This window comes from Lycium ferocissimum, chromosome 8 (assembly GCF_029784015.1).
Source record: "Lycium ferocissimum isolate CSIRO_LF1 chromosome 8, AGI_CSIRO_Lferr_CH_V1, whole genome shotgun sequence".
Lineage (NCBI taxonomy): Eukaryota > Viridiplantae > Streptophyta > Magnoliopsida > Solanales > Solanaceae > Lycium > Lycium ferocissimum.
This window is the reverse complement of record NC_081349.1, coordinates 30,773,341-30,785,856: the sequence shown is the minus strand read 5'-3', so window position 1 is coordinate 30,785,856 and position 12,516 is coordinate 30,773,341. Positions and strand designations below refer to the sequence as shown.

The following is a 12,516-nucleotide window of genomic DNA, read 5'->3' as shown; positions in this document are numbered from 1 at the left end:
TCCGTTTTTCCCCAAGAAAATCCTTCGAGTTGTTTCTATATTTAGAGTTTTGTGCGGGAATACAAAGTCAATTTAGTTTTTCTATTGAATTTCGGATGATAACCCGAGAAATTTGTCCCCCCCCGTTTAAATTTATGACTCCCAAAGGTTATTAGACACCCTGCTATACACTCCTGGGGAACGAGGGAAGAACACGCCTCGGGGTTTCCTTTTCCTTTTATCTCGTTTTTTTAGGAAACGGTTCCCTTTTTATTTTTTCGGCCCTCTCTTCCTTCGAAAAAAATTCCTTTTGGGGTACGTTTCTTAATCCCCTTCCTTTTTCCCCCCGTGTTTTGGGAAAAAGATAAATTAGCCCTCGTCCTTCAAAGTGTCTTTCTTGGCTTTTTCTCGATTTAAAGGGGTATTGTTTTTCTCCTTGATGTCTATTTTTTTAGTCTCACCTTTTTTTCATCATCTTGGTCTTGACAATTTTAAAACTTTTCCCTTTGGAAACCGTTACAAATTTTTTTCCCCCGCCCCGTTTCTCGGTTTTAAAACGCATTTCTTCTCTTCCCCACCGTGCCCCCACTTTCTCGTAGTCCCTAAACGTCGAGATTTGCCCCCCCGGGGCCGCCCCTGGACTTGTTGTCCTAATCAACCCATTGCCCCAAAAAAAAATGGGTCCTCGTACTCCCCGTTATACCCTTTTTTTTATGATCGTCCCTTTCCCTTTACCCTTTTTCTCCCCTTTTCTTTTCCCCAAATTTCAAGTGAAAAACCCTTTCCTTCCAAAATGACGACGGCTTTATTGGAATTCGCACACAAGTGGTCCAAAATTTTTTCCTCTTCGTAAAACTTTTTTGATTGTCGTTGGGATGCAACCCAAAATTGTCGGGGGGCCCGGGGATCCCAAACTTAGTTCAAAGGTATACTGGATATTTTGGGGTTGATTACGGTAATTTTCTCCGGGTAAAAAAGTCCTCTTTTTTATCCCTGGCCGTTGTCCCCCTTGCTTTTTTTCTGGGTAAAGAATGCTTTTCCTGGACCTTAATGGGAAAATTCAAGGAGCAAATCTCGGTTTTACTGGGGGGGTCCCAATGGGGTCAAATTTCTGGCCCTTTTTGGTTTAAAGGGCTCCCCCGAGCGAGGTTTGGAAAAAACAACATAATAAATTTTTTAGACTCGTATGGTTGATCACTTGTTTTTGGCATTCACTCCAAAATTTTTTTTTTTTGATGGTTTATGTTGACATATCATTATTTCATGACATGACGGTATCATTAATTTGAACTCTCCCTTATTTGGACAAACCCCAATTGAATATTTTTTAGGTATTGAGGTTTTTTGGATTGGCTTTTAATCCGGATCGTATTTTATTTTTCCCGGGGATGTTTTGCATTTTTGAGCGGGGATGGGGTTGCCCTGAACCCCCTTAGCAAACCTCTTATGGATCCAGTTAAACTCCCCCCGAAAAGGTGACCCTTTATTGGAAGATATAAGCCCGGTTGGAAGAATTATCTCACGGTAATAACATTTTCTTTCACGTGAGTTTTGTAACTTGTAAGTCGCTTTATGGATTCTCCCGTGATGTCATTAAGGTGTAGCTTGTCCGCATTCTCGTTAAATATAAAGTCAACCCAAGTAAAGAACTACCTTCGGCGATCGAGGCCATGAAAAGATCGTCAGATATACGCATATCGATTAGTTAGGATCACCTTCCGTATAAGTTCTACATCCAACTACCGTGTTTTTGAAGAGAGGCAATGGTATCTCGGAATGGGAAGAGTAAGAAATAGATGATATTGCTCGATCCAACGCAATCGAATATCAAGCAATGACTGTAGCAAGTTGTTAGCTAGTATGGCTTAAACAGTTGCTCAGAGAAATAAAATTTGGAGAAATCAGTCAGATGGTAGATGTGTGTAATAACAAAGCGACCCTTCAAATCGCATCAAATCCGGTGTAACATGAGAGGACTAAGCACATTGAGATTGATCGTCACTTTGTCAGAGAAAAGATACTCTCCGAAGATATTGTTACAGAACTTGTGTAGTTGAGTGATGCCTTGCAGATATTTTCACCAAGTCCCTTACTGGTTCTCGTATTAATTATATCTGTAACGAGCTTGGTACATACGACTTTATGCACCTGCTTGAGGGGAGTGTTAGAATAGGAATAGGATTTATATATAGTATCCTACTTGGAAAACGATTGTCATGTAGTGTTTGTAAATAGGGGTCTGTAATAATGTAGATACATAATTTCAATAATATAATTCTCCCATAATTCTCACACTACCCTTTGTCCTAGTCTTTCAGTTGGATGCTCAAATTCTTTCCATTATCATATCCGATTTTTGATAAGCCCAGTTCCTCAGCAAATGGTACCTTAATGCTTCCAGTCCAGTTTCTCAGTAAATGGTATCTTTATGCTTCCAGTCTAATTGCATATTGTCGCTACCTTTCTCAGTCAAGGGTTTCTTTCTCAATTCAATTCATTAAGACACTAAAACTACTCACGGGTCCACCTCTGAACTTACTGAGTCCATTCTTTCTACTCCAAGCTTCCTCAAACTCCAGGCCTCCTCTTCACTCTGTTGAGCCTCCATAAAAATCAAGCCCGTCAAGCAACAAGAAAAAGAAAGGAAAATCTTCTGTCAACGTACACATGCAGGATTAGAGACATCAATGTTCTACATTATTAGTTGAAGGGCTTACAGAGAATCTTATAAATTATAACGGCCACGAGTTACTCAACTCATTTCCTTAAAGTTCTGGCTTGCTATGCTTACACATGCAGGAAGGTGTTAAGAGACAACCATTTTATTTTGTAAGGTTTTCTACTTTTTGGTATACTCTTTGTATGCGAGTGTGTATTACCCTTGTTTATAAAATGTTATTACTTGATCAACAAAAAAATAAAATTCTGGCTTGCTACTCATATCTTTTGTGACGAACAATCCTTTCTAACCTATCAACAAGTTAAATAACCATTTCTTGATAAAAGCAATTAAATACAGATGCGGTGGATGGATGATGCAATTGAATACAAGTCTAAGACCAGCACCCTCTAACACCAAGGAAGCAAGTAATTAAATGAACGGAAGAAAATTAATTAAGTATTAAACAGAAGAATGAAAATGAAAGCATCAAACAGAAACGGATAACTAAATGCAGAAGATCAGAACTAGCAAAACCCAATCATAGTTTTTTAGCATACAAGATTAAAGATCCATCAAAATCAATCATAATAAACCTGTAATAGCGGAAGAATGATGATAACCAGCTGAAACTTTTACAATTTCTTTGGGTAGTCCAGCAACTCCACGTGGTTCCTGCAATAATAATATCCCAGGCAACAAGGTCATCTACTTCCCTCCCCAGAACAATAATTATGTCAATGTCCCTATGGAAGTTATTCCTGTTGTTTCTCTTCTTCAACCACAAAATCCTAGCCTTTTCTATTCAACTAATCTCTTCCGCCATGGTTGTAATTTCCCTTTAACTTCTCTGTTTTACTTATTTCTCCCTCCTTTGAAATAAGTCTTTTCATCTCCTCCATCAAAGTTCTTCAGTTCGAACCCAGATTTAGCGAACAATTTTTTCAGCTGTATGATTTTGTCACCAGCTTCATATAAGTTTTCCGGAACTATCAATTTCAACATATTTGCTGACCTAGAACACCCTTTAAGTCTGTTCATTTTCCATCCATTGGTACTATACAATTACAGCATGATTTGAAATACGTATTCAGTTAATTGATGAAGTTATATCCTATCAGAATACTACATACTTATTTTGTGATTAAAAAAATATGTTCAATTGATTGATAAAGTTATGTTTCCAAGTTCTAACCTATCCAAGTTCTGAAACTGTATCAAGAAAGGTCAAGATAGCATACAGTTATATAAGCTCTATCATCTGACACCCCTAGCTGTCCATAATCATTGAGTCCACTGGCATAAACACGACCATTTTCTGCAAAAAAGAGAGGGTCATTAATTTGTAAGTAAGGTACTGCTGATGCATTAGCAATCTAAAACATTATTTTAGCGATAGGTTTGAACTGGACGATCCTATTGGGTCAAATACCTAGTGACAATCCTATCATTACGTTTATTTCTGAGCAAGTTTTATCATGAACCAAAATAGACAGATGTTGGTGGACAAATTTGACCACAAAATTATAAAAAGGAAAATGAAGTGACTATTGATGCTGACATGCATATCAAAATCCAGGCAAAACAAAAGTTAGCATTGACTATTGGATTAGATGGTTTCGACCATATAGATCTTCTATTCCGTTTTGCTCAAAGTATCACCAAATATTCTCACCACCTTGGGCCCTGGCTACGAAAGTGGTATTTCAAGCTCTGGTGGTGTTGTACTTGATCGTTAGGAGTTAGTTAAAAGGAGGAACGATAGAAGTTGTGTTACTTAGCACTTTAGTCCCATATGTTTCCCTATGTTTTAAATCCAAGTTCTGTTTATTTTCCATTAAGCCAGTGGCCTTATACCTAATTAGCAGGTTCTATCCCTCCCAGTTAATTATTTTGGCAGGGACAGTTGTTGTAATCATCCATTTGGGAAATCTATGTATGAAATCTATCCTAAATTAGCTCTAGAATTTAGCTAGCATTTGTTTTCCTTTCTTTTCACTGTTCTACAATCCCTGTAGTTGTATCATTTGGTATCAGAGCCGTGATTCTCATGATGTGGGATGATGGCTTCTGATTTCCAAAGTATTACTGATGCCCTTGCATGGATTTAGCTAACTTCATTATGAGGCAAGACCAACCTGTAGAATCTCGGAACAAAGCTCTCTTCAATTTGAGCAAATCCATCGAAAGCTTGTAAACAGGAAGAGAAAGAGAGGAATGTGGCTTAACATGATGGAGGAGAAACCTCTTCACCCACTACTGGCCCATTTGGACAGCTGGAAACGTTCCCGGACTGCAGGGTAGTGGTGGTGCAGCAGCAAGATGTACTACTACTCTAGACACCTGGACCACCTGGCTTTTGGGGAGCTGCATTAGGAGGTTTTCTGGTGGTTATGGAGGTGCTGCATTAGGAGGTTCATCGAGCTCTTCTTTTCACTAGGGCTATCGAGGATGGATAAGCTAGATTTTCCTCAATTTGATGGTTCTGAGCTCAGATCTTGGATTTACAACATTGAGCAGTTCTATTCTATTGATAATATTCTTCCCTCCCGGCATATTAAGATTGGTTCTATCCATTTTGATGGGGTTGCTGAAATTAAATTACTCACTCAAACCGGAGAGATTAACGTGTATAAAAGTTTGATAAGGCTGTGGCAAGGTTGTCTTGTCTAATGAGAATGCTATCAACTGTATTACCAAAGGGCTTAAACCTCAGACTCGTGATTTGGTGAGATCCCATAGATCCTATTCTTTAACTCATGCATACCGACTAGGCAGCTTCCGTGATTCTGCCTATACAACCCAGCATAAAAACCTCTAAGCACAAAACACACATAGTAGCTCTTTAATTCCAAAACCTGCAATCTTAGCTACCAATAACTACTCTAAATCAGCTTATAAACTTTCTGAACCTAGTAGCCCATTTGGGAGAAATAAACGGGAAGAAACTTACTCCTGCTAAATTGAATGATAAGAGGCTCAAGGAATTATGTTACCTCTATGATGATAAATTCTTTCCTGACCACCAATGCAAATCTACAAAGCAATTGTATCTGCTGGAGTTAGCTAAGGAGAATGAATCCCTGGAAGAGGAGTTGGTGTTCCAGAAACACCACAGCAGTTGTTTGTATTGGAAAATTGAAGGGGATGAGGAGGTCCAGGAATTAGTATCCGAGGAGGACAAACCAGTGGAGGAAGCTATGGCTCTGGAAGCATGTTTATTTCATTTAAGTTTTTTGATAGAATAGCAGGTTTCCAACAATGGGAGTAACTGGATAATACTAAACAGATGCCAATTAGTACTTTGATTGATTCTGGGAGTACTCATACTTTATTGACAGTATTTGACACCACTGTGGCGGGTAAGATGGGTTGTCAGTTGAGAACAATAAGCTATCAGACAATTAAGGTAGCATATGGTATCACTGTGGCTACCAATCAAGTATGCATTGGATTCACATGGCTAATGCAGGGGAGCACATTCATGAAAGATTTGCTATTACTACCTCTTCGTACCTGTGACATGGTGCTAGGAGTACAGTGACCAATGACACTATTGGATATTAAGGGGTCATTCTTTTTGATTAAGATTAAGATATTTGAAAATATTAAGATGTTGTCTCTAGATCTGAACACTTGTTTGGTTTTTCAACATCTAAATGATTATTTTTTTTAATTAAATAACCATTAATACTGGGCAAAAATGCTTTCTCATACTGTAATTTATAAACGTAAAATGTCAAAGAAAAACAATGAACAAACAAAAGTTATAGGAGTCTAAAAACTTTTCTGTTTTCAAGCATCTTGAAATTTCCTAAATCGCTATCAGAAACTTATCGGCACCGACGAATACTCTGTTTTTTTCTTTAAAAAAAAAATATATATATATAAATATATATATAGTTGTTACGAATACATAGTACAAGAAATGTCCAATGCTCATTATTTGATTTGATATCAGGATGACTTGAGTTTTAGATCCATTTTTCCTTATACCAAAATAAGTTAAAAACAAAATACGATAAAGCAAAACAAAACAACTCTCTCGATGCCATTTTCACCAGCTTGCAAGTGAATTTTTTGTTAGAAGCATATTGATTGTTATGTACTGTGTAGAATATAACTATAAATAGGGCTCTAGATATGGTGCCACCACTCCTAACTTATCATTATCGTCCCCGTCCAACATCAGGCCCAGATGGTTCACGTCCAGCACCGGACCCTGCAACTACAGTACTGCAGACTTATCTCCTCCTAGTCAACCGATTGTACTTGGAAGAGGCATATGATCCACTCCGCCACTCGTAATACAAAACTCCAGGTCCAGCAGTGTATTTTAGCTTATTACCATTTTACTTCCTAGCATTAGTTCCCAGTTTCAGCAGCTTATGACTTACCAAGATGTTATTCATCAGACATCTTGTTCTCCACCCCTCAACAAAATAGAGTAGTCGAAAGGAAGCATAGACAACTCATTGAGAATGCTCGCACTCTTCTCATTCAATCTCGCGTTCCATTGTGTTTTTGGGCGATGCAATACTTACTTCTTCTTGTTTAATTAATCAAATGCTCTCATCTTCCATTCAAAATCAGAATCCTTATTCAGTATTGTTTCCTCAGTTACCTCTATACTCTCTTTCCCCTCGTGTCTTTGGGAGCACATGTTTTGTTCATAACTTAGCCCCTGCAAAAGATAAATTAACCCCTCATGCTCTCAAATGTGTCTTCCTTAATTATTCTCGAGTTCAAAAGAGATAGGGATGGCAATGGTGCAAGTTCTCTCTTCAATCGCAACTTTTAAACCCGCCCCGCCTTGCATAGAATTTTTAGCCACATTCACCCGCCCCCCACACACCCCCGCATCCATCAGCGGGTGTGGTTGATCCCCATGTCATGATCCATTCCCTGAAATGTTTTAAACTCTGACCTTTTAAAAATAAGTGGACTCTAATGTCCTTTTAGACAATAACCACCCACCGACCACTATAAGTGTTTTTTGTTGCTTTCATCATAAATTACTTATTTGCTCTTATTAAATGTGTTTTCTTTCACGTAATAAATCTAACTTCACTTACAGTTAAGTAATATAATAGTCAGTTTTAATTTACCTAAGTCAAAAATTAACTTCACTAATTATATGTAAAAGTTTTAGTTTTTTCGGGAAAACGTAAAATTAGAAACTAAATAAGAATTATTACTCTGTACAATATGTAATGCTATTTTATTAGAAGAGTTTACTTTTACTCGGTGAAAAGTGATGACCCTTACTTGAAAATAAGATGGACTTTATTTTAACTTTGAGAGAATCTTCTTAAAATGACAATTAGTACATAACATATGCAAGTATTATCTATCTGGACATGAAATGATAATGAAATCTTGTCTTAATTAAGTCAGCTATTATATCAAGATTATTCGTAAATCTTATGTGTGATTTATAAAGTTAGTATATGTGTGATATTTGGCACAAATATCATGTTTTGTGTCATTTTACATCCTACTCTTATGACTTTTATCGCTTAATTCATGATGCGATAAATGTCGTATTTGAACTTATGTCGTTATATTTCATGTGTATAGGTACGATGATGACAAACGATGGAAAACGTAGCAAAAGTGATTGATTTTGGAGCATATGACGATTAGACGAGGTGACGAGTCGAAGACCACAAAGGACGAACTAAAAGGAAAATAATTCGACTGAAGGGTCCGCTTTTCTTCCGCATCGCGTGAAGAAAGCGGACAAAACCAGCTCCAGGCATTACCATCAGGCTTTCCTTCCGCATCGCGGAAGGAAAGCGGGAGCCTCAGTACATTGCGCGATCCTTCCGCGATGCGGAAGGAAAGGGGTTCTGCGCAAGCTTTCCCGGTCGACTAGGATTAGGTTTACTTATTTTTTGTTTTTACCCTAGACTATATATAGACGTTTTATTAGCCGAAAACGGTGTCTTTGGGATTATTCAAAGACTTGTAAGCCACCGTTCTATTTTCTCTCTTTAGGTTTATTTTATTTTTCATCTTTTTCAACCCTAGATTATTCATGAATTCTTTGTCTATGATCGAATCATGAGTAGCTAAACTTCTTAATTCTAGGGTTGTGGCGAAAAGACTTGAAAATTGGTTTGATGACAATTATTATCTATTGATTTTCCATATTTTGGGTTGCTTATTTATTCTCGATCTTAATTGTTTGATTATCCGGCCAATAGTTAGACACTATACGTAGTGCGCGAATGGACTTGAGAAAAGGGAATTCACGTACGTAATAAGAATAGAATAGTTTGTTTGATTTAATCGTTTCGCTACCGAGGATAGAGATATACCCTTTAGCCCTACTTAGTTGAATACGGAGAAATAAATGCGTTAGCACACCTCCGATGATCATAGAGATATAGGCGTTATAGTAACATCTACAAAGCCTTGAGTAGTTGAGAGAATATCATAAAGTATAATTAACCCGTCAACTAGTAACCCAGGAAATAAAATAGGTGGAATTGTCCAAAGATCAAGTTTGGATTGTCGAAAGCCATGACCCTAGATCTTTCTCTCATCTGATAATTCTAACAATCTTTGTCAAGATATTCCCAGTCACAAAAAAACGCCCATCACAAATTGTTTACTTTTCAGTTTTAGTTTAGTACAATAAACATCTTGATTTTCACTTTCTTGAATAGTTTCATCCGAATTTGAATTAGCTTAACGAAGAGAATCTAAGTCTACGTGGATCGATATCGGACTTAACGATCTATATTACTTGTACGACCACGTATACTTGCGTGTGCGTTTGGGAGCAACAATGTCTTGTGAAAAATGGCATTCAGTTGCCTTTGAAGTGACATTTGACAGATCAAAGCAAATACAAATACAGAAATTTAAACTCTAACCCGCATCCGCACCCCCAAAAAGTAATGTTTTTCTATTTTCAACCCGCCCCGCCTTGTTGCCATCCCTAAAAAGAGGTATCATCGGTACCTTATGTCAGCCAATGTTACTTTTTTGAGTCTCGACCTTACTTTACATCTATGGTCTTAACTATAACGACTTTTGAGGAATCAATGGTTACTTTTACATCTCTAGCCACGGTGCCACTACTCCTAGCTTATCATAGTCATCCGCGTCCTGCACGGGACCCTGCAACAATTGCGGACTTATCTCCTCCTGTTCGATCGATTGCACTTGGAAAAGGTATATGATCCACTCCGCCCCTCGTAATACTAAACCATTTTCATTTTACTTCCTAGCAGTAGTCCATAAGTAAACTTATTTGTGATGCCTTACTCATCTTGGAAGAAATGCAAAAGTATAAGCCCCAGTTTAACTTTTAGTTTCTTACTCCATTTTATTTTTTCTGTTTTATTTTTTTACAAACATAAGTGAGCCCCAAATTCCAGATTGTATCAATCATCCACGTTACTGAAACAAAAGAACATTGTAGCAAGAATATTGAATGGAATACCTGTAAGAAAGAGAGTATGAGCACCGCCACAGGCAATCTGACGGAGGCTTTGATTATGGAAAGCAGAAGAAGGAAGAGGACACGGGGTCCACCGCGACTCAAGACTCCCATGCCCTAGCCTCCCATGATCACCGTTCCCCCAAAGGGCTGCCACTCTCTGCTTCCCATTCACTTCTGCTTCGCTGCTGCAAACTGAAATCCACCGTAATGATGATGATAGCAATGATCTCCTTCTAACTGCTCTTCCTATTATCATCTTCGGCCCCTGGGTCTTTATCTTCCAAGACTGTTGAATGGAGTCCTCATAATAAGTAGTCTAAAAACTGATGGCTTAAACGGTGGCAACGTCTGCTCCAATGTTCTTTAGAATTCAAAGCTCTTTACCAACACTTGCTGCTTCTTCTTCTTTGACAGTTGTAAACTCCTTATTCCCACGCGTATAAGGAGCGTAAATAAATTCATATATTTGCCCCTATTTTGTGATGGGTCATTTGCACTTATGACCCTAGTTTGTGATAGTCTTCAATTTTTGGCCCTCAAGATAGTTACTTTTTTTGCGGGATACAAATTTATATTTTCACATCATAAATAATATTTCATAAGTTATATCAGAGCCCTTAAAGAACTTATATCTCACTAGGCATAAATTTAATTTTAAAGGGCAAAAATTAAAGACCAGCTTATTTGAAGCGCAAAAATTTAAGACCACTCCATTTGGAGGGTAAACCGTGCAATTTCTTCTAAAATAATCCCGATATTTTTCCTCCTTTCCCCTCACACAAAATACCCAAAATCAACTTGTAGAAGTGCCTAAGAAACTTTTTTTCTAAAAGGAAAAAAAAAAAAGTCGACCTTACTAGTGGGGATTTGAGGCCTTATCCCAAATTGTTATATAATCAAATAAGATAATTACTTGCTTATAATATACCTCCAAAGCATTGCATACAATCTGATAACCACAAGAGTAGAGAGAGAACAACTTGGGCGAATTTATACTGTACATTCTCTTTTTAGTTCTTGACGGTGATTAATCACCAAGTGGTTTTTCCTTGACCTAATTCTGAAATCGGGATAACTTTGTCGATCCATATAAGTAATGGTCTTCACAAGCAAGGAGTTTTCAGTGTCGAATAGACTATGTCTTCCGAAAGATTCTCCTAAGTTAGTCAGCATATATGTAGCCATATTTCCCTCTTTCAATGTCACGACCCCACCAGAGGGCCACGATGGGCACCCGGAGCTAACATACCGAGCACCTCTAAGCATACATCTCATAATCATTTCTGGGCGAACCATAAAGAGAGCTCATGGATGTCATAATTTGTAAGGACATATATCACAACATAACGGCACATCTCTATATAATCTTCAACAATTATGCCCATCGTCACCAGCTGACAAGGCTACCAAAATGTTATACAACGATATGAATCGGTAGGGTTATGAAACGTCTAACTGTACACACATGTCTACGAGCCTCTACATAGAATACAAGTGACCATAAGGACCATTACCCATAGAATGCAGCTCCGAAGTAAGTGGAGTGCTTCTGAGAATCCGCTGATAAAGCACTACGGATCGGATCCCGTCCGTCTGCGGGCATGAACGCGTCCACAAGAAGGGACGTCAGTACAAACAGTGTACTGAGTATGTAAGGCATGAATAACAACATAAACAAGAATAAAGTAGCATGAGATAAAGAGATAACTTGTATATATGATTGCCTTTTTAGGCGGATATCATGCATTCTTAACCTTTAAATAAAACATTTCTCATATCATATACATGTACATAACATAATCATTAGCCCGCATCCGGGCCTCCCGCGTCCGGGGTAACCATTTCACGCCGCCCACTAGTGGTGTCATGCTCGGCCAACTGGGCCCGGTGTAATCATACATAAACATAAGCATGCATGAGAGCCCAATTAAAAGCTACAGCCCTATCGGAGTGACGTAAGGTCGGTAACCTCCGATTATATTATGGAACAATTACCGTCGCTATATCTCACCTCGAAGGAACAAGTATCATGAGGTGAGATTAACAACAATGAATAACATTGAGAAAATCATGAAATAACTCAATAATCTCATAATAGCATTAAAATCATAAGCTTTGGAATTTCTAGAAATAAGATCATCAACATCATCATAGTCATCATGAAAACATACTCATCTTTAGCATCATAAGAAACTTTCAGAATCATGAATCTCTAGCTTTTGAGAATAGGGACATTTTAGAAAACACATATGGGTTCACAAGAAAGGAATCATGCCTTTGGAAAGAAAGGGACTAGCCTTACATACCTTTTTGGTCTCCTACTATTTAACGACATCCTTCCTAGCTTGTAACCTACATTCGAGAGAATTCATACTATCGTTAGACTTATTGTCATATGCTTATCTTAAGTCTTCAAATTAAT

General features: G+C 37.9%; 1 protein-coding gene across 2 annotated transcripts in view; it reads right to left on the bottom strand.

The window, feature by feature from the left end:
• The window catches only part of LOC132067963 (ultraviolet-B receptor UVR8), a 48,725-nt gene extending 38,170 nt beyond the window's left edge, over positions 1 to 10,555 (bottom strand). The window contains exons 1-3 of one of the 2 annotated variants that reach the window (XM_059461398.1): positions 10,095 to 10,555; positions 3,880 to 3,956; positions 3,235 to 3,313 (exon numbers count right to left, since the gene is read on the bottom strand). In XM_059461398.1, the coding sequence (XP_059317381.1) occupies positions 3,235 to 3,313; positions 3,880 to 3,956; positions 10,095 to 10,350 (412 nt within the window). In that variant the 5' untranslated portion in view covers positions 10,351 to 10,555. The remainder of the gene's footprint in view (positions 1 to 3,234; positions 3,314 to 3,879; positions 3,957 to 10,094) is intronic. The other variant, XM_059461397.1, reaches the window with a different exon arrangement.
• Between the last annotated feature and the right edge of the window lie 1,961 nt (positions 10,556 to 12,516).